Raw genomic sequence first — 26,038 nt, forward strand, 5'->3', positions numbered from 1 at the left:
TTCCCTTCTAGGGAATGGGGCTTGTAATTGCTCAGGCTTTATCTGAGTACAACAGGTAAGTCCACCTTTCCAGAATGGAAGGGTCTATTTTTCGTTTAAATTGGTTGAGTAGGGAACAGGTTTGTTAGAGTTCTTAGGTGAAATTCCCTTACCTATCTCTTAAAAGAGTAATTAGAGGTACAGCCCCTGGCAGATGTATTTGCTCTAGCTTGGCTTGATGGCTTTAGCAGGGGTTGTTTTTAACACCAGGGTAAGTGTAGCCACCAGGTTAGTGTCCTTCTTTAGTTTAAGCAATTAGGCACATTCTTTTGTAACCTTTGGTATTTTATTACAGAACGTTTTAACTACTTTACCAGCCATAAATAGGGTCTTCCGTTTAGACTAATGTATCATTGGAAACCAGGAGTATCCCCAGTCCTGGCAAGGACCAGGCAGGATCTTTTTTCTTTTCTTTCCTTTTCCTTTTCCTTTTCCCTTTCCTTTCCTTTCCTTTTCCTTTTCCTTTTCCTTTCCTTTCCTTTTTCCTTTCCTTTTTCCTTTCCTTTCCTTTCCTTTCCTTTCCCTTTCCCTTTCCCTCCCTTTCCTTTTTCCCTTCCCTTTTTCCCTTCCCTTTTTCCCTTCCCTTTTCCCTTCCCTTTTTCCCTTCCCTTTTTCCCTTCCCTTTTTCCCTTCCCTTTTTCCCTTCCCTTTTTCCCTTCCCTTTTTCCCTTCCCTTCCCTTCCCTTCCCTTCCCTTCCCTTCCCTTCCCTTCCTTTTTTCTTTCTTTTTTCTTTTTCTTTTCTTTTTTTCCTTTTCCTTTCCCTTTCCCCCTTTCCCTTTCCCATCCTTTCTCCTCCCCTCCCCTCCCCTCCCCTCCCCTCCTCTCCTCTCCTCTTTTCAGACAGAGTCTCACTCTGTTGCCCAGGCTAGAGTGCTGTGGCATCAGCCTAGCTCACAGCAACCTCAAACTCCTGGGCTCAAGTGATCCTCCTGCCTCAGCCTCCTGAGTAGCTGGGACTACAAGCATACACCACAACTCCTGGCTAATTTTTCTATTTTTAGTAGAGATGGGGTCTCAATCTTGCTTAAGCTGGTCTCGAACTCCTTAGCTCAAGTGATCCTCTTGCCTCGGCCTCTCAGAGTGCTAGGATTACAGGCACCACACCTGGCCCAGACAGGATCTTTCTTGATCCTCTCTAGACTTTTCTCATACACAGTTGGCTATCAAAACTTCAATTTTGTCCCATCTCAGTAGTTCAGCTCACAGATTTTCCTCCTCCTCCTTAGAAAACAAAGAAGATTTTCACTGTTAACAACTTTTGGCCGGGCGCGGTGGCTCACGCCTGTAATCCTAGCTCTCTGGGAGGCCGAGCCGGGCGGATCGTTTGAGTTCAGGAGTTCGAAACCAACCTGAGCAAGAGCGAGACCCCGTCTCTACTATAAATAGAAAAATTAATTGGCCAACTAATATATATAGAAAAAATTAGCCGGGCATGGTGGCGCATGCCTGTAGTCCCAGCTACTCGGGAGGCTGAGGCAAGAGGATTGCTTGAGCCCAGGAGTTTGAGGTTGCTGTGAGCTAGGCTGATGCCACGGCACTCACTGTAGCCTGGGCAACAAAGCGAGACTCTGTCTCAAAAAAAAAAAAAAAAAAAAAAAAAAAACAACTTTCAAGTAGTTTCACTGTCACACTTTTCAATTAATAGTCTGTTTGGGAAATAACTAGGTCAGCTATATATGTTAGAGCAGTTTCATACTTTTGCAGCATGCTTTCTAAGTCTCTCCCAAAGTGGCAAGACATTTTGCTACACACTACCTCCAGAGCAGGTAAGTGCCTCTTAACTTGCAGGGGAAACTGCAGTGGCTAGATTGTCATAATGCTTTAGTTTTCTGGAGTAAGAGAATTCTAAGAATGCTCAGCTCTCATTACCTAGAATTCTAAGGACAAAGACATATTTGATAATAATCCTGAAGTTTAATCTAGTTCTTTTTGTTCAGGCAGTATAAAGACAAGGAAGAAGAACACCAGAGTGGTTTTTTCTCTGCTTTAACAAATATGGTAAGTCCTACTCGTTTTTTCTCCTGCTCAGAAATATATGAGGTCTGCACGGCTAGGCAAATCTGGCATTTTTGAAGTTCAGATGTTTGAGGTGATGACATGATGAGGGGAGAGAGGCTGCTCAGAGCATATTTTATTGGGAACTGTATCTCCTTTAGTGAATTCTAAAACCAAGTGAGATAAAGGAAAGGAGAGCTTTGGTTTCTCTTGGACTGATCTTTTTCTCAAAATTAATTAAATAATTAGTTAATTAAAGGCTGTAGAAAAGGTACACACTAAGCCAGACTTTTGCTTCCTAAAGAGTTGGCTTTGGCCGGGCATGGTGGCTCACACCTGTAATCCTAGCACTCTGGGAGGCTGAGGCGGGCGGATCGCTCAAGGTCAGGAGTTCGAAACCAGCCTGAGCAAGAAGAGCGAGACCCCATCTCTAGTAAAAGTAAAAAGAAATTAATTGGCCAACTAAAAAATATATACATAAAAAAATTAGCCAGGCATGGTGGTGCATGCCTGTAGTCTCAGCTACTTGGGAGGCTGAGGCAGAAGGATTGCTTGAGCCCAGGAGTTTGAGGTTGCTGTGAGCTACACTGATGCCACGGCACTCTAGCTTGGGCAACAGAGTGAGACTCTGTCTCAAAAAAAAAAAAAAAAAAAAAAAAAGTTGGCTTTATTTAGGGACTGACCCTGTGGAACACAGAATAGTAAGGTTTAAACTGATCCAACAGCTCCCCTGAGTGTTCCTTTCCTGTCTGCTGTGGCTGTTTGATCCCTTGTAGCTGGTTCTGGGGTTGAGGGATTGTGCAGTGGATCTGAGTCATTCCTCTAAATACTTAGAGTCTGGGTGGAGAGGTCCAAGGTTTAGGAAAGTTATTGGTCTAATTTGTAAATCTCTAAGACAGGGTTACTCAACATTGGCAGCTTTGGCATTTTGGATCAGATACTCTGTGATTGATTTTTAAGAGATAAATCTAGGAGGTCCTAGAATCTAGGCAGATTCAGAAATTCTGTCTTCTTTGGCATTAGTATCCAAGTAGTCAGCTCTAGGGCATGACAGTTTTTGAGTTGATTGCAAGAAACAGTTGTCTCCTCTCCTTCCCTACAAGGAGGCCATTTTTTCCCCCAATGCTTGTGCATTGTTCTCTTCTCCCTTCTCAGAGTCTACTCTCAGGGAAGGAACTGATAGGTGAGAGACTCTTTAACTCTGAAGCATAAATGAGTGAAGTCTCTCAGAGGCTAGGGAAGTATGTTTTACATTGGTATTTGATTAAATTAGATGTAATTATATTGCTCCCGGGTATCTCTGCCTTTTGGCAAAGGAGAAAAAGTTGTGTACCAAACATGAAGTTCTAGCTGCATAGTTGTGGGTATCAGTAAGGAGGTGGAAAAGGTATTTTTAGGGAAGTAGGCATCTTTCTTAGTGCCTCTGATATCATACATATTAAAGAGAACCTACTCCATTTACTTTTTCACTTCACTCTGACACAGACTGAAGGTTTTATGATCTGAAAGATGGAGAATGGGTCTCACATAGACAGTTTTGGTCTGAAATTCCTCTGAAAATAGCTCTACATTGGTTGAAGTCAGTCTGCTTTCTGTGGTTTTCTTCATGAGTTAGTTTCTGACTTCGAATAAGCAACTTCCAGGAAAGATGCAGTGATGAAGATATGTAGATTAATACTTACTGTCAGAATAACTGAACCCTGAAAAAAAGAGGTGGACAAAAGTCCTTGGATTTTTTTTTCAGGCTTTTTAAGGCAAGATGATTCAGTAGGGTACTCATTATTTCATTTATTGCTTATGAGTCTTTCATAAAATTTTCAAAGTGGGCTGATTTTGGTGTGTGAGACTGATGGTCCAGAGTTCTAAGTTCCCTCTTGCTGGAGGAAGCAGCTTATTTTTTCACTGATAAAAGGCTTCTTATGCACAAAACTCCTCACATCTTTTTGCTATAAGTCTGCATTTCCCCTTTTCTTCCACAGGTGGGCAGCATGTTCATAGCAGATGCCCATGAGAAAATCTCAGTACAGTAAGTGTCTTGACATTCTTATGCAGTGACTTGGACTAGTATAGGCTCTCCTACTAGATATGAGAGTGTGAAATGTTACTTCTTGCTAATCTTTTACAGATTCAAACTTTTTTTGTTATTTATAAAATATCTGAGTTTTAAATAATAATGAATCCTTAGATATTTCTGCTTTCATCTCATATGTGTGGAGCCCCAGGGAGCTGAAAAGCTGTTCCTAGCTATCTCTGGAATGAAACAAATGAGGGATGGGTATCTGAGACAGTTAAGTGGTTAACTGGGTTGGATTGGAAAAGCAGAGGGAAGATAATGAATGAAATAGATAAGAACTGGTCTTAAGGAATTAGAGTTAAGGTCCTGAGTCCTGTCTATTGACTTTTGCATATGCCCAAAAGTGAAATAAAGGGGAACATTAGAAACTCAAAGGAATTAATAATGAGCTGGGGTGAAATCTTATCTTGATGGTTATGCTCTGAACTCCTCCACTGTGAGAGCCACTCCAATTTGTTTTCTTTTTCTTTAGAACCAATGAAGCCATTCTTCTGGCACTTTATGAAGCTGTTCATTTAAATCGCAACTTCATCACAGTATTAGCTCAGGTTGGTTACATTAAAAACCCCAATCTTTTTTTTACCCTGAATTTCATATGGGTTGTTTCTATTGAAAACCCTATATGGCTGTATCTGTTTAAACCCTGTTTTGCATTGGTAAGTGGTAGCAATGAGGAGTTATAGCAGTTGTCTTTGCTTTGCTATCCTCAAATATGTATGTTTCCTTCTGATGCTCAAGTGAGTCTAGCAACATGCAAAGTTAATGGTTTTGACCAGTTTACTGATTCTGTTAATTCAAATGAGTTGAGATCACTTCATTTTCCTCACTAGAAATCTCCTGATATTATCTGCCATGTAGATTTTTATATTAGTCTTTCTGCTTTCTAAACTGCTGTGGAATTACAACTGGAGATAAAATAAGCCAAGTCACTTATTATCTCACCAATTTCCAGAGAAGAAAAGTAAAAAATACCCTGTCCACATAATAGTCTACACACATTTAAAGCAGGAAGTCATAGAATACTGAGTGCTGGGTCACAGGCCTAAAGGCTATATCCTCAGTAGTTGGCACAGAAGGGGACTAAAATAGACTGAGAATTTAAGTGCTGCTCATGAAAATTGTCTTAAAAATTTGATAAGGTATTTTTTTTTTAAGCTAGACTATTTAAAATATGTATGTAGGTTTTGGCCAGGCGCGGTGGCTCACACCTGTAATCCTAGCACTTTGGGAGAAGGCGGGTGGATCACTCAAGATCAGGAGTTCGAAACCAGCCTGAGCAAGAGCAAGACCCCATCTCTACTAAAAATAGAAAGAAATTAATTGGCCAACTAAAAATATATAGAAAAAATTAGCCGGGCATGGTGATGCATTCCCGTAGTCCCAGCTACTCAGGAGGCTGAGGCGGGAGGATCACTTGAGCCCAGGAGTTTGAGGTTGCTGTGAGCTAGGCTGATACCACGGCACTCCAGCCTGGGCAACAGAGTGAGACTCTGTCTCCAAAAAAAAATAAAATAAAATAAAATATGTATGTAGGTTTCTTTTATTTTTTTATTTTTTATTTTTTTTAATCCTGATGGTGAATGTAGGTTTCTTTTAAAGGAAAGTTTGTTTATGCTTTTTTTTCAAAGGACAGATGTGTATGGAATCTACAGATAGAATTTTTTTCTTCTATTTTGTTTTTTATTTTTTTAAATATTAAAAAAAGTTTTCTCTTATTTTTTTCTTCCTAAAAACTTTTTAAATTATGGATACATAATTGTATATATTTATAGGGTATATGTAGTGTTTTGATACAGGCATATAATGTGAATTAATCAAATCAGGGTAATTGGGGTATCCATCACCTTAGGCATTGATCATTTCTTTGTGTTAGGAACATTCCAATTCTTTTCATTATTTTAAATCAACTTATTGTTGATTATAGTCACTTTGTTGTGCTGTCGAATATTGTTCATTCTGTCTAATTATCTAACTATATTTTTGTACCCATTAACCATTTCTACTTTGTTCCCCCTCCCTGCTACTCTTACTGATTGAGTTTTAACAAAAAAATAAGGTCATGCTTAAAAAGCAGTGTGCTGGTTTGGGGTCTGCTTTGGAGGCCCCTTATCTGTTTTCATGACTGGTAACATAGACACTTTATTCACTATTTTCATTCTGTTCCTTGTCTGCTCTCCAAATTCTATAACTGATTTTAAAGGAAGAGATGAGGAAGGTAAAGGGCTGGTAAAGCTGTTGGAGAAGGGAGGTTTTTTTTTTTTGACAGCCCAAAACCTTGGAAGAGAGAAGGGGGAATAAAAACAGCTGTCACTGAGCTTAATTCTCAAGAGCTGATGTGTCAGGGATGGCTAAGAAAGGTGAGGGACAGAGGAGTTATCTGTTTTGGTACCTACTGTGTGTCTCCCTATGTCTCTGCATGTCCACACCACACACTCTTGTTTGTTGTGGAATAAGAAGACTGCCATCTGAATACCTCTTTTTATAGTACCTGGTATCCCCGTGGCTTACCTACATCTATTGGTCAATTATGTGGTTATCAGAATAGACTATGGAGGCATTTTAGGTTGATCTGATGAGAGTTGTCCCTTCCTAGGTCTGGATAGGACTACAGTTGCTCACCTTTTCTGGTAGAATAAGCCTGTGTATTTGTTTACCCCAGTTTTTTATTTGTATGGTTCTACAGAAAAACTTATGTAATAGAAACCTAGTTACTTAAAGAAAACTAGACCACAGAGCTGCTTCTTAGAGTTTAGCAAGCATCAACAGTAATCAGGTACTCATGGGAAATAAATGCAAAAGGAGTCCTTCTTCAGTGAGCCTTCTGTCTAATTATGATGCCAGGGGCATGGTGACACATGCCTGTAGTCCTAGCTACTTGGAAACCTGAGGCAAGAAGATTGCTTGAGCCCAGGAGTTTGACGCCAGCCTGGGCAACATAGCGAGACCCTGTCTCTTAAAAAAAAAAAAAAATGAGACCAGGAAGGATATTAAGCAGAGGATAGTAAAGGAGAATTGGATTTTCTGGATTTTTTTACCCATCTGTGTCCTCTTTCAGAGTCATCCAGAAATGGGGTTGGTGACAACTCCTGTCAGTCCTGCTCCAACAACCCCAGCCACACCACTTGGGACCACGCCACCCTCCTCTGATGGTGAGCCTACCACTTCTTTTGTTTTCTTAATTAATATGACCTTTCAGGGTGAGCATAGCTGTGTTGAACATAGAACCTAATTGCTGATCTTTCATGCTGGACAAGGTGGCTCACGCCTGTAATCCTAGCACGTTGGGAGGCTGAGATGGAAGGACTGCTCGAGGCCAGGAGTTTGAGACCAGCCTCAGCAAGAGCCAGACCCAGCTCTACAAAAAAGAAAAAGAAAAATTAGCCAGGTGTGGTGGTATGCACCTGTGGTCCCAGCTACTTGGAAGACTGAGGCAGAGGGATCACTTGAGCCTAGGAATTTCAGGTTGCAGTGAGCTAAGATGACGCCTCTGCACAATGCACTCTAGCTCGGGTGACAGAGCGAGACTCTGTCTCAAAATAAAGAATATAATTATTGATCTTTCAATTTAATTTGTCTGTAATACTGCCCTCCAGAACTCTTGAAGTCCTAAATAAAACTTTAGAAAAGATAGTGAAGTGCTTTTTTCTGTATAAGAGGCTATATAGCTTCAGCTTGTCCTCCTCAGGGAGAGATTGTAGAATCATGGAGTGCTAGATCTGAAAGGGACCTCAAAGGTCAGTAATGTCTGTCCTGCCAAACTCTCAGGGTACTTGTGAGGCTCAGATGATATATTATGAAAAATATCACCTTGTGACTGTAAAGTCCTGAAATAAATGTAAAATGGTAATGTTTTCTCATGTTACCATTGGACAGATGAAAGAATTGAGGCCAGAGAAATGAAGCAGATTGCTTAAGATTAGTGAGAATAGTGATTAAGAACCAAAACATGGGGCCGGGTGCGGTGGCTCACGCCTGTAATCCTAGCACTCGAGGAGGCCGAGGCGGGCGGATTGCTCAAGGTCAGGAGTTCGAAATCACCCTGAGCAAGAGCGAGACCCCGTCTCTACTATAAATAGAAAGAAATTAATTGGCCAACTAATATATATAGGAAAAATTAGCCGGGCATGGTGGCATATGCCTGTAGTCCCAGCTACTCGGGAGGCTGAGACAGGAGGATTGCTTGAGCCCAGGAGTTTGAGGTTGCTGTGAGCTAGGCTGACGCCATGGAACTCACTCTAGCCTGGGCAACAAAGTGAGACTCTGTCTCAAAAAAAAAAAAAAAAAAAAAAAAGAACCAAAACATATAATCAGGGCAGGGACCATGTCTGTTTTGTTTACTACTATATGCCTAACATAGTGCCTGGCATGGTAATTGCTTAGTAAATATTTGTTGAATAAATGAATGAGAATATGAACCTGAGATTTGCTCACTGTCATGCGTCTGTCGTCAGCCACTCCCAGTTGGAAATGATAGGCTTTGAATGTATTATAATTGGGAGTTTCGTGGGTATCTAAGACTTCTCCCCCTAGAAACAATAACAAAGTTTCCCCTATGTAAATCTTATGGCTAGAACCTAAGAAAAAGGTAACTGAAAATAAATTGTGAAATTTGCCCCCAAAACTTCGTGTTATCTGAGTTTGTTCTGTTGTAGGCTGAGTGTGTTTGGTAGACTATATTAGTCTAAAAACATTCTAAGTTGATACTTGATGTTACACCTCAAATGTTGACCTCATTTTGGGTAAAGAAGTACAGGAAATTCAACTTTGATCCTTTCTTTGTGCCTTCCTACTGTTTGTATGTAAAATGACCTTTGTTCTGCTTTTCTTCCCTTAAGTTTTTATATAGCACCTGTAGCAGTAGCACTTTAAGGAAGTAGAAGCAGTACAGAGCATGACAGGAAGGTGCCATTGATATTCAGGTCAATGGTAGCAATTTGGATCCATTTGGAATTGAAAGCTAAATTCTAAAACATCTTAATGAGAAGTAGCAAGTAGTGAGGATTGCCTACTTGTCTCTGTTTATTCAGGTCACTGAATAATCCAATGGAAATACTATACTTTCTCTTTAAGTTGATGAAGCCTGCCTGGTTACCATGGATATCAAAAGCCGTGTGTGTGTTTATATATATATATATGAATTCCATGTGATGTTGGGGTTTGGATGCCTCAGAGAACTGCCTTTCAAACTGTTCGTTGTGAACACTTCCACCCACACACTTGATTATGCAATGGCAGGATTTGTGCTTACTTACCTACAACCAGTGAGCTTTTATTTTTTCTAGTGGGAAGATCAAGTCAGCCCACTTTCAAATGACTGTCTCCCTTGAAAAAAGCCGCTGGGAAGAATTATGAAGCCAAAGATCAAGGAATGACTCTTCATTAGGAAGAAGATTTTAATTTGTGAGGGATTTTATTCTGTCTCTGTTCTATTTGTTCTTTTTCCGCTCTTCTAACTCATTTCCTTTCTGTAGGGGTCCTAAGTATTAAAACCTTGTTTTTAATTTTTGGTTGTTAATTATAGTAGTGCTCAGTAGCCCAGTTATATTTAAAGGTATGTCACTGGAGCCATTATTTTTAAAAGCCAGCAGTTTAGCTATAACATTTGTTCTCAGCTCAGACTTGACATTTGACAGCCCAGCCTTGGCATGAGGAGACTTTCTGGTAAACTAAAAATACATATACTTCTATATTTCTGCATATTATGTAAGATAGTTTTCCTTTTATTACTGTGTGTGAGCAGGGAAAAAAGTCCCATTTACCAGTTAGAGGCCTCTTTGTATTGGACAATGGAATGATTATGGGCTCTGAGCTTTAAAATAGACTGGGATTTGAAATGACAGTCTCAGGTCTTTAACCCATAACATGAGTTAAGACCGTTTAGTTCTTAGGGGCTGAACTGTGGGAAAACAGCCAAGGCTTGGGCATGCTGATTTCTTCTCATAAGGCTTTTTGTTGTGCTTGTTGTGTATTATAGGTCCATAATATGCAAGTGTTTACCATTGTTAATAAATGTTCTCTGCATACATCATAATAACTCCAGAGGGATCCATTATGGTTATGAATACGTATTATGAGTAATATCCCAAACTCAGCTGAGTCTTCATGGCCGAAAATGCAGCAGAAAGCTATAGATTCTCTAGCTTGTCTGGGCCATCATAAACCTCCTTTTGCTTATATATTATGTGTTAGTGTGAAAGCACTTAACAGCTTATCTAAGTCTAATTTAAAGTCTTAGAATTTTGGGAGGTCTACATTAAGACTGTGTTCTGTATGGGTCAGCCCTGGTCTGGTCCTTTGTTGTTCATTGGGACTGTGGCTCAGAGATTAGTGAGGAGGATTTCTCTTGGAAATAGCAGCTGGGTATATAAAACTCAGTTCCCAGCTATCCCAATCAATAATATTCATCCGTTTTTAGTCTAACATTCCTTCTCAGGTTCCCTTTTTGGGAGGAAGGGATTAAGTGGTAGAATTTGAATGTAATTCTACCTGAACTTTTTCCCCCTCCATCCTTGGGTATTTCCAGCCTAAAGGTTTCTTCTTAAAATTGAGCAATATTTCTTCTTATAAGAATCTTCATTTATTTTAAGGAGGAGACTCATCAAAGCAAAGCTCATCTTTATTGAGATCTATCCTTTAGGTAGATATCAAAATGCCTTTAAGAAGGGCCCTGAACTCTTTTGGATTACTTGGGCCTGAAAGTGAAATCAACGTACCCCTCATAGGATGTTTAGAGAAAAGCACTGTTCCTAGAGACTAGTCCTAGATAGGAGAGAAGGTCATGAGGCTTAATTTTGGGAGTAGGAATGGGCTCTAGAAGCCTAGGAAGGAAGTTTTATAAGTACTTGGTTCTCCCTCTGTTGTGTAAAAAGCTTATTTAGTGATTTTCTTGCCTGCTGGCAAATTGGCTATGTGGGTAGAAGTGTTAGATGGAATATGTTACAGGCTAAGTGCATTTTATCTGTTCTATTCCAGTTATAAGTTCTGTGGAACTCCCACTGGATGCAGATGTACAGACCAGTAATCTACTGATAACCTTCTTAAAGTATAGCTCAATTGTTATGCAGGACACCAAAGGTAAGGCATGCTACATTGGGGATCAGGAAGTAGGAGATGTGACAGGCAGCTAGAATCTAAGGGCAGCATTAATGTTTTGAAGCTTTAACAAGATGCTCCATTGGGTCCTGTGCATGGTCTAGATTACTGGAAAACAGTGATTTCTCACTGCTAGATGACAATTAGGTGGTGGTGGTAAAACCTGAAGCGAGAGGGGTGTGCTCAAAAATAGAACAGGAAAAAAACTGGTCTCTACAAAAATTAGCAAGTCTTTTCAGCAGATCTTGCTAAGTAGATGTAGACTCTTATGTGTGGGAAGTAGGGGGATTAGCACGCTTCAGGGAATTCCCTTTTGAGGACAAGAACTGAAACCATCAGTTTGTGGTGAGAATTAGAAGACTGTTGTGCAGAGTACAGTAGGAGGAGGTGAGATTCAGAGGGACTGTGTTCCTTAACACTTAAAATAGAAGTATCAGTGTCCGTCCTAGAAATGCAGAGTGGAAGTGGGAGAGGACTGGGTATTGCAAAAAATTAAATATTTTTCTGATTTCCTGTTCTTCCTCTGTTTATGATTTTGTTATGGCCTTTTTTTTTTCTTTTAAGAGACGGGGTCTTGCTGTGTTGCCCAGGCTGGAGAGCAGTGGGGCAATCATAGCTCACTGCAACCTTGACCTCCTGGGCTCAAGCAGTCCTCTTGAGTATGGCCTTTTTATTGGTGGTAGACTAGGAGTAGCCGGCCTAGGAATAAGAAGGGGTTGGGAAGAGACTCAGTAAACTCTATCCAGAATGTATCCCAGTTTTATCTTTTTTTCCCTACTTATTGTTTTTTCTTTATACTAGATTTATATGAGTGTTCACAGTTTTTATTTATTTAATTTTTTCATTGTGGTAAAATATACATAACATAAAATTTGCCATCTAAACCATTTTTAAGTGTACAATTCAATGGCATTAAGTATATTCACATTGTTGTATAATCATCACCACCCTCCCCATCTTGAGATCTTTTTCATCGTGCAAAATGGAACTCTGTACCCATTAACCACTTTGGTACGGTGCTCACCAGCCATGAAACTTTGCCCACAGCCGGCACTCATAGTCCGCACTATAGTTTGTGCTGTGCATTGACGAACTATAGTTTGTGCTGTGCATTGACGACGATTCCGTTTTGCTCTTGTGTGATGAGGAAAGCTTTAAAGCACCGAAAGCTTGTTTTACTTTACAGGCAGCTTTACTTGTAAATCAGAATAGGTAACATATACATATATGTTTTCATTACGTTGTTTTTAAATGTTCACAATTTTATTTTGATAAATGAAAAATTAGAAAAGTCACATCACTGCTGTCGGCTAAAGTTGATGTTCGGCTGTGTGCCTTCATATCACGGCTGTTGGCTAAAGTCGATGTGCGTGTTCATCTGTGGCTATCGACTAGATGCTCGGCTGTGCGCGTTCATCTGTGGCTATTGACTATAGTCGATGCTGGTACCGAAGTGATTAAACACTAACATCCCAATCTCCCCTCCCCTCAGCCCTGACAACCCCCAATCTACTTTCTGTCTCTATGAATTAGACTACTCTAGGTACCTGATATAAGTGGAATATATCCCAATTTTAAGGTTCCCTAGAAATAAGCCTTTTATTTCATGGTTACACTGAGCTAGCATTTTTCTTCCCATTTTGTTTTGTGTTGAGACAGCGTCTTGCTGTGTTGCCCAGGCTGGTCTTGAACTTCTGGCCTCAAGTGATCCTCCTGCCTTAGTCTCCCAAAGTACTGGGATTACAGGCATGAGCCAATGCACCTGGCCTCACCTAGCATTTTAATAAACATTTTTATTAGCATTTTATTTGGTACCTGCAGGTTAATCCAGCGGTCTTCTCCCATTTAAAGGATTTTTTTTTTTTTTTTGAGACAGTCTTGCTTTGTTGCCCAGGCTAGAGTGAGTGCCGTGGCATCAGCCTAGCTCACAGCAACCTCAAACTCCTGGGCTTAAGCAATCCTGCTGCCTCAGCCTCCCAAGTAGCTGGGACTACAGGCATGTGCCACCATGCCCGGCTAATTTTTTCTATATATATATTAGTTGGCCAATTCACTTCTTTCTATTTATAGTAGAGATGGGGTCTTGCTCTTGCTCAGGCTAGTTTTGAACTCTTGACCTTGAGCAATCTGCCCACCTTGGCCTCCCAGAATGCTAGACTTACAGGCGTGAGCCACCGCGCCCGGCCCATTTAAAGGATTTTTTCCCCCTAAATACAAAAGTAATTGAGATATTACTTGTTCAGAATTAAAACATTCTGACATGCCTGGCATGGTGGCTCACGCCTGTAATCCTAACACTCTAAGAGGCTGAGGTGGGAGAATCGCTTGAGCTCAGGAGTTTGAGACCAGCCTGAGCAAGAGTGAGACCTGTCTTTACTAAAAATAGAAAAAATTAGCCGGGTGTGGTGGTACACACCTGTAGTCCCAGCTACTTGGGAGACTAAGGCAGGAGGATTGCTTGAGCCTAGGAGTTTGAGGTTGCTGGGAGCTAGGCTAGTGCCTTGGCACTCTAGCCTGGACAACAGAGCAAGACTCTGTCTCAAAAAACAAAACAAAATAAAACATTCTGACAATAGTTAACTTAGTGAAAATCCTTTATGATTAAACTCTCCATAGTTAATCACTCTTAACAGTTTGGCATATTTTCTTTCTTATAAGCAGCTCTTATAAGAATCTTTAAATCCTATTTTAGGAACTAACTGCTCAATAGTTGAAGTTGGGTTTTTTTTGTTTTTGTTTTTGTTTTTTTTTGAGACAGAGTCTTGCTTTGTTGCCCAGGCTAGAGTGAGTGCTGTGGCATCAGCCTAGCTCACAGCAACTTCAAACTCCTGGGCTCAAGCGATCCTCCTACCTCAGCCTCCCGAGTAGCTGGGACTACAGGCATGCGCCACCATGCCCGGATAATTTTTCCTATATATATTAGTTGGCCAATTAATTTCTTTCTATTTATAGTAGAGACGGGGTCTTGCTCAGGCTGGTTTCGAACTCCTGCCCTGGAGCAATCCGCCCGCCTCGGCCTCCCAGAGTGCTAGGATTACAGACGTGAGCCACCATGCCCAGCCTAAGTTGGGGTTCTTAAATTATGCTCCATGGACAGACTTCAGATTTCCAGATAACAAAATAACCAGTTTCCATCATAGAAGCAAAATTGCTAAAATACTATGGCTTTGCTACCTTATTTTCTGTGAGGAGAGACTAATGCCTTATGTGGTGGTTTAAGGTTCTTTTAGGCATTAAGTATACTTTAGAAGTCTCTTATTTACCAGTGAGGTGATCAGGTTTCTGGTTTGAAGGTTTTTACGTATTTCAGTGTGGAGCTGAAAGGCAGGAGCTATATACAGCTATAAGGAAGAGGAAGACCAGGATTCAGGGCTTTTTAGAGTGAGAAAGAAACACTACCTATCTCTGATAGACAGAGATAGGACAGCCAAAAGATAAATATGGGAAATGAATTGCCAGAGCAAAAGGGAACCTTGGTTGGTAGAGCCTAAGCCATGTTACACTCAGTCATTACATTAGCTCTTAGAGATTTTGGCCTTGCAAACTTAAGACTTTTTCTTTTCTTAAGCCTTGTGAGTGTGCTCTTTCAAGAGAGAGAGCTATATGCATGGGTGAGATATATGCAAGTAGTCCATGTCACAAATTCCTAATATAGAACAGTCCATTGGGAGCTGTAGAGATGGCTGAACTTCTACTACTTGGCAGGTGAGATCTGGCAGGCAAGGATAACAAGACTCTTGTGTATCAGAGTTTCCTGAGGCCATTGCTTCTTTATGGAAATCAGTAACCTCTTCCTTTCTCTAGAAATATTGCAGCAACCACGGAAGAGAGAAACTGCATAGTTGTGACCCAGAATATGAACTTTTAGTTTTGCCTGATATAACACAGTGAATTGAGGCTTTTGGAACTCATTTTTAGCTTTAATGATTATATAAGCCTCTTTGTCCTGGTCACTTGCCATCCATAAAATGGATGGCAAAATTAAGGGCTGAATTAATTGCAGAATAGGTAGTCTCAAACATTGTCTCTAAACTCAGGCAGGGTTAGGTCTTTGCCAATAGGTGGCCTATATATGGCAAAGGGCAAGGTTAGGTATAATGAAAAGTTAATTTCAAAAATGGCTCCTATGTGGGTGGCTTCATTGGCCCAACTCTCTTCCTGTCTCAGCCTCTGACCTGCTGACTGCCCTGACCAACAGCATCATCTCATTATGTTTTTAGGTGCAATAGAAGCAACTTTTTCTTGGCTCTTCTTTAACCCCCAGGATATTATCTTTCTCTTCTTCTTATATATTTTTTGTCTGATACCTATAAAAAGATACTTTTGATAGATATGTATATTCAGTTGTAAGGTTTATAAGTATAGGAAATAGCATGTTGGCAGGACGTGGTGGCTCACGCTTGTAATCCTAGCACTCTGGGAGGCCGAGGCAGTAGGATCGCTTGAGCCCAGGAGTTTGAGGTTGCTGTGAGCTAGGCCGATGCCACGGCACTCACTCTAGCCTAGGCAACAAAGCGAGACTCTGTCTCAAAAAGAAAAAAAAGAAAGAAATAGCATGTTATAAAGCATAATGATGAACATATGTGAACCATCCAACTTAAAGAATAAAACATTTTGTTATTGAAACTACCTGTGTTCCTCTTCCCCAATCACTCCATTCCTTCCATTCTGTGTTTATTATTTCCTTGATTTGGCTCTAGTTTTAAAGCCTTTTTTCCCTGGGATTCTTCTTTCTTTGGTGTTGTAGCCTTGCAGGAGCATCTGCTCAACCTTTAAAATAGATTTTAGGGCCAGGTGTGGTGGCTCATGCTTGTAATCCCAGCACTTTGGGAGGTTGAGGCAGGAGGATTGCTTGAGGCCAGCAGTTTGAGACAACATAGTCTGGGCAACATAGCAAGACCCCGTGTCTACAGCAAAATAAGAAAAATTAGCCAGTGTGGTGATGTGCACCTGTAGTCCTAGCTACTTGGGAGGCTGAGGTGGGAGAATCACTTGAGCCCAGGAATTTGAGCCCAGTGAGCTATGATCAGTCCATCACACTCCAGATGGACTGGAGTGTCAGAGCAAGACCCTATCTCAAAAAAAAAAAAAAAAGATTTTAGGCAAAAATTAAAAAAACAACAACATATGTCTATGCATACACATTAGATTTAAGATTTATTTACCAAAGTCTTAACAGTTAAGACATCTGGATGGTATGACTAAAGTCAGTTTTTGTTTTTTGGGGGGAGGTGCGTTTCGTGCTTTTTTTAAGTTTAAAAAATTGTCTATAATGAAATATGCCTTACTTTTGTAATCAGAAACACTTTCTTTTTTGTTTTTATTTTTATTTTTTAAATTTTTTCCAGCATATTGTGGGGATACAAATGTTAAGGTTATGTATATTGCCCTTGCCCCTCCTCCCCCCTCAGAGACACTTTCTTAAAGTGCTAAGATAGTTGCAGGCTTTTCTGTGGGAGTTGCTTATCAGCTTTTGGGGAAAGGAAGGACAGTGCCAGAGAAACTCTGTGGCTGAGGGAAGGTAGAAGAGTGTTATGAATCTAGTTTTGCATAGGCAAGGGCATTGCTTTCCTGGCTGCCTAGGAGCTTTGATGTAAACTACAGGCGGTATCAGATAGGGATTATCATACTCTTTTTGTACTGCCTATCTCTAAAGAGAGGTGAATATATTTCTGGACTACAAGCCCTACTATGCCTTCCAGTTGTTAGGTTTTAATTAACTTCATTTTTGAGGAAGAAGCAGGTGCATGTAAGGGTAAGTACTGTAAGTACTGTAAGCTAACTTCTACAGCATTCTAATCTGTTAAGAAGTCTTCTCTCCAGAGAGGACTTCAATCTGGGTCCTGTTAAAGCTAATTTGAAAATCATGAGCCATTTGTCTGCTTTGGATCTGCTGGCATGATCATCTTCTTACCTTCATTTCACCTGCTCACCCACAAATGTCCTGGAAAGTAAATAAACTTTGATGGTTCTGGTAATTGGCAGTGATGGAGTAGCTCTTTCTTGGTTTCTTGTATGTGGGTATAGAGCCCTGCTGTTGAGGTTGCTTTCTTCTGTAATAACTACAATGTGAGTTCTGGGAAACTAAGAACCTTGGCCTGTTTAGTTCAGTGCTATATCTCTAGTGCTTACCACAGTGCCTGCCACATAGTAAGTGCTAAGTAAATAACTTTGGCAGCTTTCCAGGTCATAATAATGTGCATAGTGCAAGGAGATGCATGGGCTGGACCCTGGTCTCCAGTTAATTTCTTTCTGATTTCATTGTCAGTTTGCTGTGAACAGTCATGAAATCTTCCTACACTTTGTGGTAGGTGGGTACAGATGGTGATGCGTATAGCTAGTGGATGAGGGGGTGGAAAAGGGAGTGGACCAGAAGCAAAGAGCTGATCTGGAAGCAAAGGGTATGGTCCTACTTTGGGCCATGAGAATAGAGGCCATCATAAGAGTTCAGTGGCTCTCAGGAACATGTTTAGCTGTTCACAGACTACCAGGATATTTAAGAAAAAAATCTGGAGAAATTCTTTTGCCTAGGATGGAAGCAAGAATTTCTCTAGTAGTACCTTGATTTTCATTCATGAATTTTGTGTAGAGAGAAAGTGTGAATGTTTCTTTTTATGATGTAAATCTTTGTCCTCTATTGTAACATGGTCTGGATGATTTACAGAGAAGGGTTTATTATTTTTCTTTACAGATGAACACAGGCTTCACAGTGGCAAACTCTGTCTGATTATCCTTACATGTATTGCAGAGGTAGGTCTTACTAGCCTTCTGGTATTAGTCAGTCTCTTACAAAACACTGTCTTTTCCTGCCTTGGTGCCCCTCTAGCTCCTGACTTTTAGGGTCCTAAGGCTTGGGAGAGAAATCGTCCTCTTTTGTATTGTCTGTCTCCTTTCACTGGAGTATAAGCTCTGACAACAGGGACTTTTTCTCCTTTACCAGTATATTCTCAGTGTATGGCATATAGTAGAGGCTCAGTTAGCATTTATTAGATGAGCTAATAATAAATTGTGATATGATAACTGCTATCATTGAGAATGGGAAGATTCCGGCTCTTAAGAATTTTAAACAAGAGACTTATATCTCTTTAGAAAAAATAATCCTGCCCAAATAATTGAAGCTGCTCATATTAGATCTTTCACATTTAGCAAAATTAAAAAGGAGCATGCCTTTAGTCCCAAGTACTCAAGAGGCTGAGGCAAGAGGATCTCTTGAGCCCAGGAGTTTGAGGCTTGTAGTGCCTTTGATTGTACCTGTGAATAGCCACTGCACTCCAGCCTGGGCAACATAGTGAGATCCTAGTCTCTAAAAAAATAAAATAAAATAAATTTTACCAAAGGACCTGAAGTTTCCTGTGGGTGAAGGAGTGGAGAGGGAGAGAATAAAGCCAGAGAGGAGAATTGGAAACTCAGTAAAGCTGGGTGGATTGCAGTTTGGTGAAGAAGTGCCAAGGGGAAAGAGAAGAAATGCTTCAACTTTATAAGGCGGCACTTTTGGTTGGACTAATTAGGCTCGAATTCACCATACATCGTGGTGACACATAGGTATGGCAGAACTTGAGTCAGTTTTTTTTTTTTTTTTTTGAGACAGAGTCTCACTTTGTTGCCCAGGCTAGAGTGAGTGCCGTGGCGTCAGCCTGGCTCACAGCAACCTCAATCTCCTGGGCTCAGCGATCCTACTGCCTCAGCCTCCCTAGTAGCTGGGACTACAGACATGCGCCACCATGCCCGGCTAATTTTTTTTGTATATATATTTTTAGTTAGTCAATTAATTTCTTTCTATATTTTGGTAGAGACGGGGGTCTTGCTCAGGCTGGTTTTGAACTCCTGACCTCGAGCAATCCGCCCGCCTCGGCCTCCCAGAGTGCTAGGATTACAGGCATGAGCCACCGCGCCCGGCCTTTGAGTCAGTTTAGAGCTGAATTTATAGCTTCACCCTCCCTCCTTACACTGCTCTTTTCTCTCTTAAGAAAAAGAGTAAAGGTGGTCCACATGGAGTAAAGAACTCTCACAGACTTTCTCTTTTTATGGTCTCTGTGGAAAGATGACCTGCTTTTCACAAGGTTGGGGTGGCGTGTTATGGAAGAGCTGCTTATTAGCAGTGGACCTGGTATAATTGTTTTTCGAAAGTCTTTCAAGGAAAATCTTTGAAGGAGTTGTTTTTCACAAATAGTAAGACTTCCTAGTAATTAGAGCCTGTAGGCATGTCAGATCTTCAGAAAACGTATTGTGAAAGGGCCAAGGGATGTTTATTACCAATCTATGGTTTGGTAATAAGACTGATTTTCCATCAGTCTTCAGCAAAGCCAGGGATAGACACTGCCTGCTTCCACACTGCCTGGGCAGCAGTTTTCTCCTGCTGTGCTGAGTCCATTCCTAGCAGAGCACAGACCTCTCTTCTTACTCCAAAAGCCTTGTGTGGAGCCTGCACGTGCATCCTACAGCCCCAGTGAAAACTTTTAAGCTGTCACAAAAAGAGCCAGCTCCCTGAGCAGATGGGAAGGAAGAGGGAATAGGAAAACAGATTACTCTCAGCATTTTTCTCAAGTCCCTGTGTCTTAATTTTTAATTTTTTAAAATTTTTAACCATTATGGGTACTTGATAGCTGTTTCCTGTGCCTTAATTTTTATTGTTTTTAATTTGCTTAGAGATTTCTGACCAGTTAGAGACATACGTGGAAATTATAACCAAGTAAAATCTGATGACTTAAGTAAGGTTTGATGTAAAGGCTCTAGGCTCATCCCATTAGCTTTCCAATTGATCTTCAAAGTTCTTAAAGCCCAAGGATTTATATGAAGTGTGATAAATTACAGACTGAGTTTCTTAAGTATATTCTCATTCCTTTTTCTCTGTATTTTTATTAGGATCAGTATGCCAATGCATTTTTGCATGATGACAACATGAATTTTCGAGTAAACTTACACAGAATGGTAGGTGTTTCTTTTGCTTCTTGTTTTTTCTTAGAGGAAATGTTTTGTGTGTTGGCAGGGTTGGAATAAAATCGATCCTACCAGAACAAATGTGCATGGAAAATTGTACAAAAGGGCTCTTACATGAGTGCTGTTCAACAGACCCATGCTTGTTGTTGGGATTGTTTGTGTGTTGTAGAGATGTTTCTCATTTAAGAGAAGATAGAAAGATCTACAACTGTATACCCATGGCAGTGCTATTGGAATGGATCAATAACATGGATTTCAACAAGGAGATGGGTCTGAGCCTTTTGTTTTCAAAATATAATATCATCTTTGATGTATTCATCTGAGAGGTGGGGCAAATAGAATATGGAGTATCAGGGAATTTCCTAAAGCATGGAGATATGTTTAAAAAATATCACACTGAGCTTTAGATTTGAAGCTTTTGTTTTTTGCAGCTACTGTTGCTCCTTCTGTAGCTGCCACCATCACTACTTCTTTTTTATTGTCTAAGAAATATACCAGTGTACCTCTTTTGTTGTTAGTAATGCCACTTGTATAGATAAAATCAAAGTAAAAACAACAGCTTTCCCATTAGTATGTAGTATGCTCCAGTCCCCTTTGGAGATGTTGTCTTGTTGTGAATTATATATATTTTTTTCTTCTTTTTTTTTCTTTTTCTTTTTTTTTCCTTTTCTATCTATAAATTTTACTTTTTATTTTGGGAGTGAACAATATACACAGAATAAGAAATACATAATGGAAGCCTATGTGTCCACCACTTGCTTCAGTAATGACCAACATTTGCCATTGTCATGTCGTCTATTTATCCATACTTTTTTTCGTGCCTTATTTTACATGAATCCCTGTCATCCTATCACTTTTCCTGTAAATACTCTGTGAATTGTATTTTTGTCACAGGCCTGCGTTGATACCTCAGAAGCATTCACAAGTCCTCCCTGCCCCACCCTACCGTACCCCACCCCTAGAAAAGGAAAGAAAAAGTAGCATCTCTGTAACAGTGATTTTATTTTTATGAGAAACATGATGATGAACCATTGGATATCAGTTTAGGTACCTACTAATTTCCTTTCTTTTTTTGTGTGTGAAGCCAATGAGACATAGGAAGAAGGCCGCAGACAAGAACCTTCCATGCCGCCCTTTAGTATGTGCAGTACTGGGTGAGTGAGTATTATCAAAATTGGCATTTTTCTGTGACAGTGATAGGTTTTCATGATTAAGATGAGGAGTAGATCTTGGTTGACGTGCTGCTTCCTCAGAGAAGTTGTTACCAGTTATGTTTCTTCCCTGGCCTGAGAAAACATGTGTTTGGTAAAGCAAACCCATGAATAGAGTGCTCAATAAAAGGGTGCAGTTGTTCAAAGAAAAAAATCATTCCAGGGAAACAAATAGCTATGTCTAAACTTGTTGTATAATTTAAATTTGTAAAATGTCTTACTCCTGATGAAGATTTCAAATTCTTCCCTCCCTTTCTTGGTCCAAATTGATGTGTCAGCTGGCCAGGAGGCTTGGAGTTCAAGGTTCAGATATACAAAACTTCCTTTGAGTAAATTAAGCTTGAGCTGAGGCTGACAGAGCTGACAGGTAGGGGGATGTATCTTGGGTAATTTTTGTCTGCCTAGAATTCTACATTTTTCTCAGAGGAGTTAGCTGAACTCTTAATTCCATTTCACTTGCATATTCAGGTTCAGTAACTAAATCTACTTGATTTTAGAAACAGTAATTAAGACTATATAATAAGCCTGTATTGACCCAAAGCCCCACAGACCATTTTAGTCAGTGTCTGTCAAACTGAACATGATAGTGAGATGAGATCGACTGACATAACTTTACAGCTGAGTCTCCTGTTACACAGGTGTGATCCTTAATTTCATCCCTGCTTGTCTCATTGCTCTAGTCTCAGAATATGTCCCTCTGGCATTTTTCATTAGTGCCATGGTACGAAATATCTATACAATGAAATTTTCCTTGTATCTGAATTTATTAGCAGGTCAAGGTATCTTTTTGGAAATAGGAGAGTGAACTAATTTTCTTGTTACTTTACAAGTGACAGATGGTGAACAGTGTTGCCAAAAGTGCCTTATATAAAATAAGTTTAAGTGCAGGTGAATACAGATGTGGTTAGTGGTTGCCATTCAACATGAGTGTAGGGTGTACTCATAAGCTTTTTTTCCAACTCAAAGGCAGGGAATGAATTTCATTGTAATTGATTGAATTTTTCTTCTTTCACCTTTCAGACCTGATGGTAGAGTTTATAGTAACACACATGATGAAGGAGTTTCCTATGGATCTCTATGTGTAAGTATTGTAGTTCCTTTAATGTATGCAACTCTATTTTAAAGAATTGAGTGATAGAAAGTTTGTGATCTGTATATACTTCAAGACAAACATACTTGTGTGTAGAGAAGTGTCAGGGAATATTTTATGGCCTGGATTTGTACATCTTTTCAGAAGGGGGCAAGGGTACAAACCTTAGTTTGGATTCTGCACATATCTTCATTATCTCTTTTAGGCACGCTGCATGAAGAGCAGGGCTGTTGTATTAAAGCAGTGATCATAGGGGGATATTGTAATCCAAAGATATGTGATTCCAGCAGACCACTTTGTTGTCTCTGAGCTGTAGCATCAAAGTGGTTAGTAGAAGTTAGAAGATAGGAAGAGGTCAAAGAGCTAGAGCTTCTGGTCCATTCTTAGCCTACATTGTCCTGACAGCCTAGCTAAAGGCCTGCTAGCTAGGAAGATCATGTTTCCAGTGGCCTGGCTGGGAGATTCTTCTCCAGAGGAGATCTGATTGTCTATCACAAGTCTTTATAATGAGGACAACTATAGGCAATGAAAAATCATCATATTTTAATAAGTTTAAGCCTCAGGTTTTCTTTCTTTTTTGCCAGTTCTGCATTCTTCTTCTCTTTAATACCCAAGGACATCTATGCCACATTAATGTGATCCTAAATATGTATATTATCTTTATTCCTTAGAAAGCATCTTAATTGAGTCTAACAGCAGAATTGGTACCTCCATATTTTGGGGCAAGAGAGTAGTTTGGGGCACAGCTAACTCAGTGTACCTCATTCCAGTGCCAGGCCTGGGATCTAGGGAGGAATAAAATATTTTACTTTAAATAGAGCTTTTTAGACTTTTTAGACTCCAGCTTTTTAGACTGATTGTAGACTACATAGTCTTGGCTTCCTAGGTTTGAAATAATGATAAAAATTTTACTTTTAGGTAAGTAGGTTACAGTTTCCATTTTTTCATATCTTTTAGGTATTTCGAAGTAAATCTGATTATTTACTTCAATTCAAAGACCATAAAAAGCTGCTTTTTATAATACTTAACAGATGAGTTTTCTGCTTATTTTTTAAAATTCATTATTATTAATTTTTTTTTTTTTTTTTTAATTTTTTTTTTTTTGAGACAGAGTCTCACTTTGTTGTCCAGGCTAGAGTGAGTGCCGTGGCGTCAGCCTAGCTCACAGCAACCTCAAACTCCTGGGCTTGAGTGATCCTTCTGCCTCAGCCTCCTGAGTAGCTGGGATTACAGGCATGCGCCACCATGCCCGGCTAATTTTTTATATATATATCAGTTGGCCAATTAATTTCTTTCTATTTATAGTAGAGACGGGGTCTCGCTCTTGCTCAGGCTGGTTTTGAACTCCTGACCTTGAGCAATCCGCCCGCCTCGGCCTCCCAAGAGCTAGGATTACAGGCGTGAGCCACAGCGCCCGGCCTATTAATTTTTTTTGAGACAGAGTCTCTCTCTGTTTTTTAGGCTGGAGTATAGTGGCATCATCATGGCTTACTGCAACATCAAACTCCTGGGCTCAAAGTGATCTTCCTGCCTCATTTTCCCAGAGTGCTAGGATTATAGGCATGAGACACTGCACCTGGCCTTCTGCTTATTTTAGATGGGATCTCTGAACCTTAGTATCTTAGGGTTCAGGTTTGTTTTTGTTCAGAGCTTCTGGCTTGATTTAAGTATGTTCTAGTTTTAGGATGTGCTATTATTTATTTTGTACCTGTATATACTTTGTATATATTAATGTAGTCCCAGTTTTCTCATTTTACTAGTAAGGAAACTGAGGCTCAGGAGATTACATGCTTTGCCCAGGGTTATTCTTTAGTAGGCACTATTACTTGGACTTGAACCCATATTTTCTTACTGTAAAAATGGTCTGTTACCATCCTTTCACTGTTGTATTAGTTATTTATTGCTATGTAACAAACTATCCCAAAACCTAGTGGTTTAAAATAAACGTTTCTCTCTCCCAGTTTCTGTGGTTCAGGAATCCAGGAGAAGCTTAGCGAAATAGCTTTGGCATAGGGTCTTTCACAAGGCTGCAAAGTGTTAGCTGGGCCTGCAGGCTTCTAAGTTTCTACTGGGGCTGGGGAATCTGCTTTTAAGCTCATGTGGTGGTTGTTGGCAAGCCTCAGTTCTTCACCATGTTGGCCTCTCCATTGGGAGCGCTCAGCATGGGAGCTGTCTTCCCCCGAAGCAAGTAATCCAGGAGAAAAAGAGTAAGAGACCAAGATGGAGAAGCCATATTATCTTCTATAACCTAATCTCAAGTGCTATACCATTTCTATTGGTCCCACAGACCAGCCCTGATACAGTGTGTAAAGGGACTTTACAAAGATATGACTACCAGGAGGTGGGGATTGTTGGAGGCCACCTTGTAGGCTGGTACCACAAGTACATAGCTAGTGTGCATAACCAAGATTCAGACTTGTGTCTCTTTGACACCAGAGGCTGTACATAAGTGACTATGCTGATTGGGGCATCAGAGAAGGTTGTATTTGACCTCAGTCATGAAGAAACATTAGGAGTTTTCTATGTGGAAGAGTGAGGAAGGACATACCAGATAAGGGACCAGCATGTTTAGGGGCTTGAAGGCTTGAAAGTGTGGTATGTTTTGGTCAATAGAAAGTGATTCCAGATGGTTAGAGTATAGGGTATGTGGAGGAAGGGTAAGAGAAGAAAAAAGCTTGCCTGAGATTAAGTGGATGATGGGGAGCAGTTCAAGGTGGAGATGACATGCTAAGATTGTGTGTTCAGTGCTGTAAAGTTACAGGTATATATCCACCCAAACCCTTAAATTCCTAGCCAGTGAATCTGGTTTATGCTAATGTTTTATCCTCTACCTCTCCCTAGTTCCTAACTTCACCCCCAAAAGAGTTTTTGTATTGCCTTGCTTTCGTAGGTGCTTTTTTTCTGCTGGCTCCCTAATTGACTATCTTGAGGTTCGGGAAGATGGAAAAGATAATGAGGCATCAAGTTGACAGAGGCTGGGCAGAAGGTCCCACCCTCAGGCGGAATTCACTTTTTTCATTGCTACCCATAGGCATGTTTCCACATCTTTCTTCCTCTACTTCCAGCTTTCTTTTCAGTTTTTGGTATTTGGAGCATCAAGTCCTCTTCAGGTGAACCTATCGGCTCCAAGCTGGGCAACGGGCCAGGTTGTTGCTCTCACTTCTCATTATGTACTGCTTTTCTGTAATGTACAGCAGACTGGAAAATTGAAAGCAAAATGAATTTCTGCCATTTCAGATAAGTTTGTAATCCTCCTAGTGAAATATGAAGAAATACAGAGTATGGAAAGACTTAATACTCAAAGCCAAAGTCTGGGTCAGAAATGAAGCAATTTCACATCTGTGTATGAATGCTGTAGGCAAAGTAATGATGGGAGAAGGTGTTTATACCAAAAAAGAAAGAGAGAGAGAGAAAGAAAGAAAAGCTTTGCCTGGGACAATAAGAGGTAGGAAAACCTAACCAATTAATGTCTATTCCCAGCTGTACTCCTTGATTCTTATTGCCACCCCCATTGCTGCTACAAGATTTGGGAGTGAGGGGAAATAGTCTCCTGGGAGGGTAAACTCTCCTTTGAGTTACTCTTACATGGAAAACTTGGA

General features: G+C 40.3%; 1 protein-coding gene across 4 annotated transcripts in view; it reads left to right on the plus strand.

Annotated features, from left to right (window-relative positions):
• ARMH3 (armadillo like helical domain containing 3) overlaps window positions 1–26,038 on the plus strand; it is a 186,375-nt gene that overhangs the window by 40,763 nt on the left and 119,574 nt on the right. For 3 of the 4 annotated variants that reach the window (XR_012922829.1, XR_001155313.3, XM_012769443.3), the window contains exons 10-19: window positions 12–55; window positions 1,978–2,038; window positions 4,015–4,061; window positions 4,582–4,657; window positions 7,165–7,258; window positions 11,082–11,183; window positions 17,893–17,951; window positions 20,064–20,129; window positions 21,223–21,292; window positions 22,370–22,430. Coding sequence is in view for 2 of the 4 variants with exons in the window: in XM_012769443.3 (XP_012624897.1) it covers window positions 12–55; window positions 1,978–2,038; window positions 4,015–4,061; window positions 4,582–4,657; window positions 7,165–7,258; window positions 11,082–11,183; window positions 17,893–17,951; window positions 20,064–20,129; window positions 21,223–21,292; window positions 22,370–22,430 (680 nt within the window). In the remaining 2 variants the exon portion in view is untranslated. The remainder of the gene's footprint in view (window positions 1–11; window positions 56–1,977; window positions 2,039–4,014; window positions 4,062–4,581; window positions 4,658–7,164; window positions 7,259–11,081; window positions 11,184–17,892; window positions 17,952–20,063; window positions 20,130–21,222; window positions 21,293–22,369; window positions 22,431–26,038) is intronic. The other variant, XM_012769470.3, reaches the window with a different exon arrangement.

The sequence above is a fragment of the Microcebus murinus genome, chromosome 14, assembly GCF_040939455.1.
Source record: "Microcebus murinus isolate Inina chromosome 14, M.murinus_Inina_mat1.0, whole genome shotgun sequence".
Lineage (NCBI taxonomy): Eukaryota > Metazoa > Chordata > Mammalia > Primates > Cheirogaleidae > Microcebus > Microcebus murinus.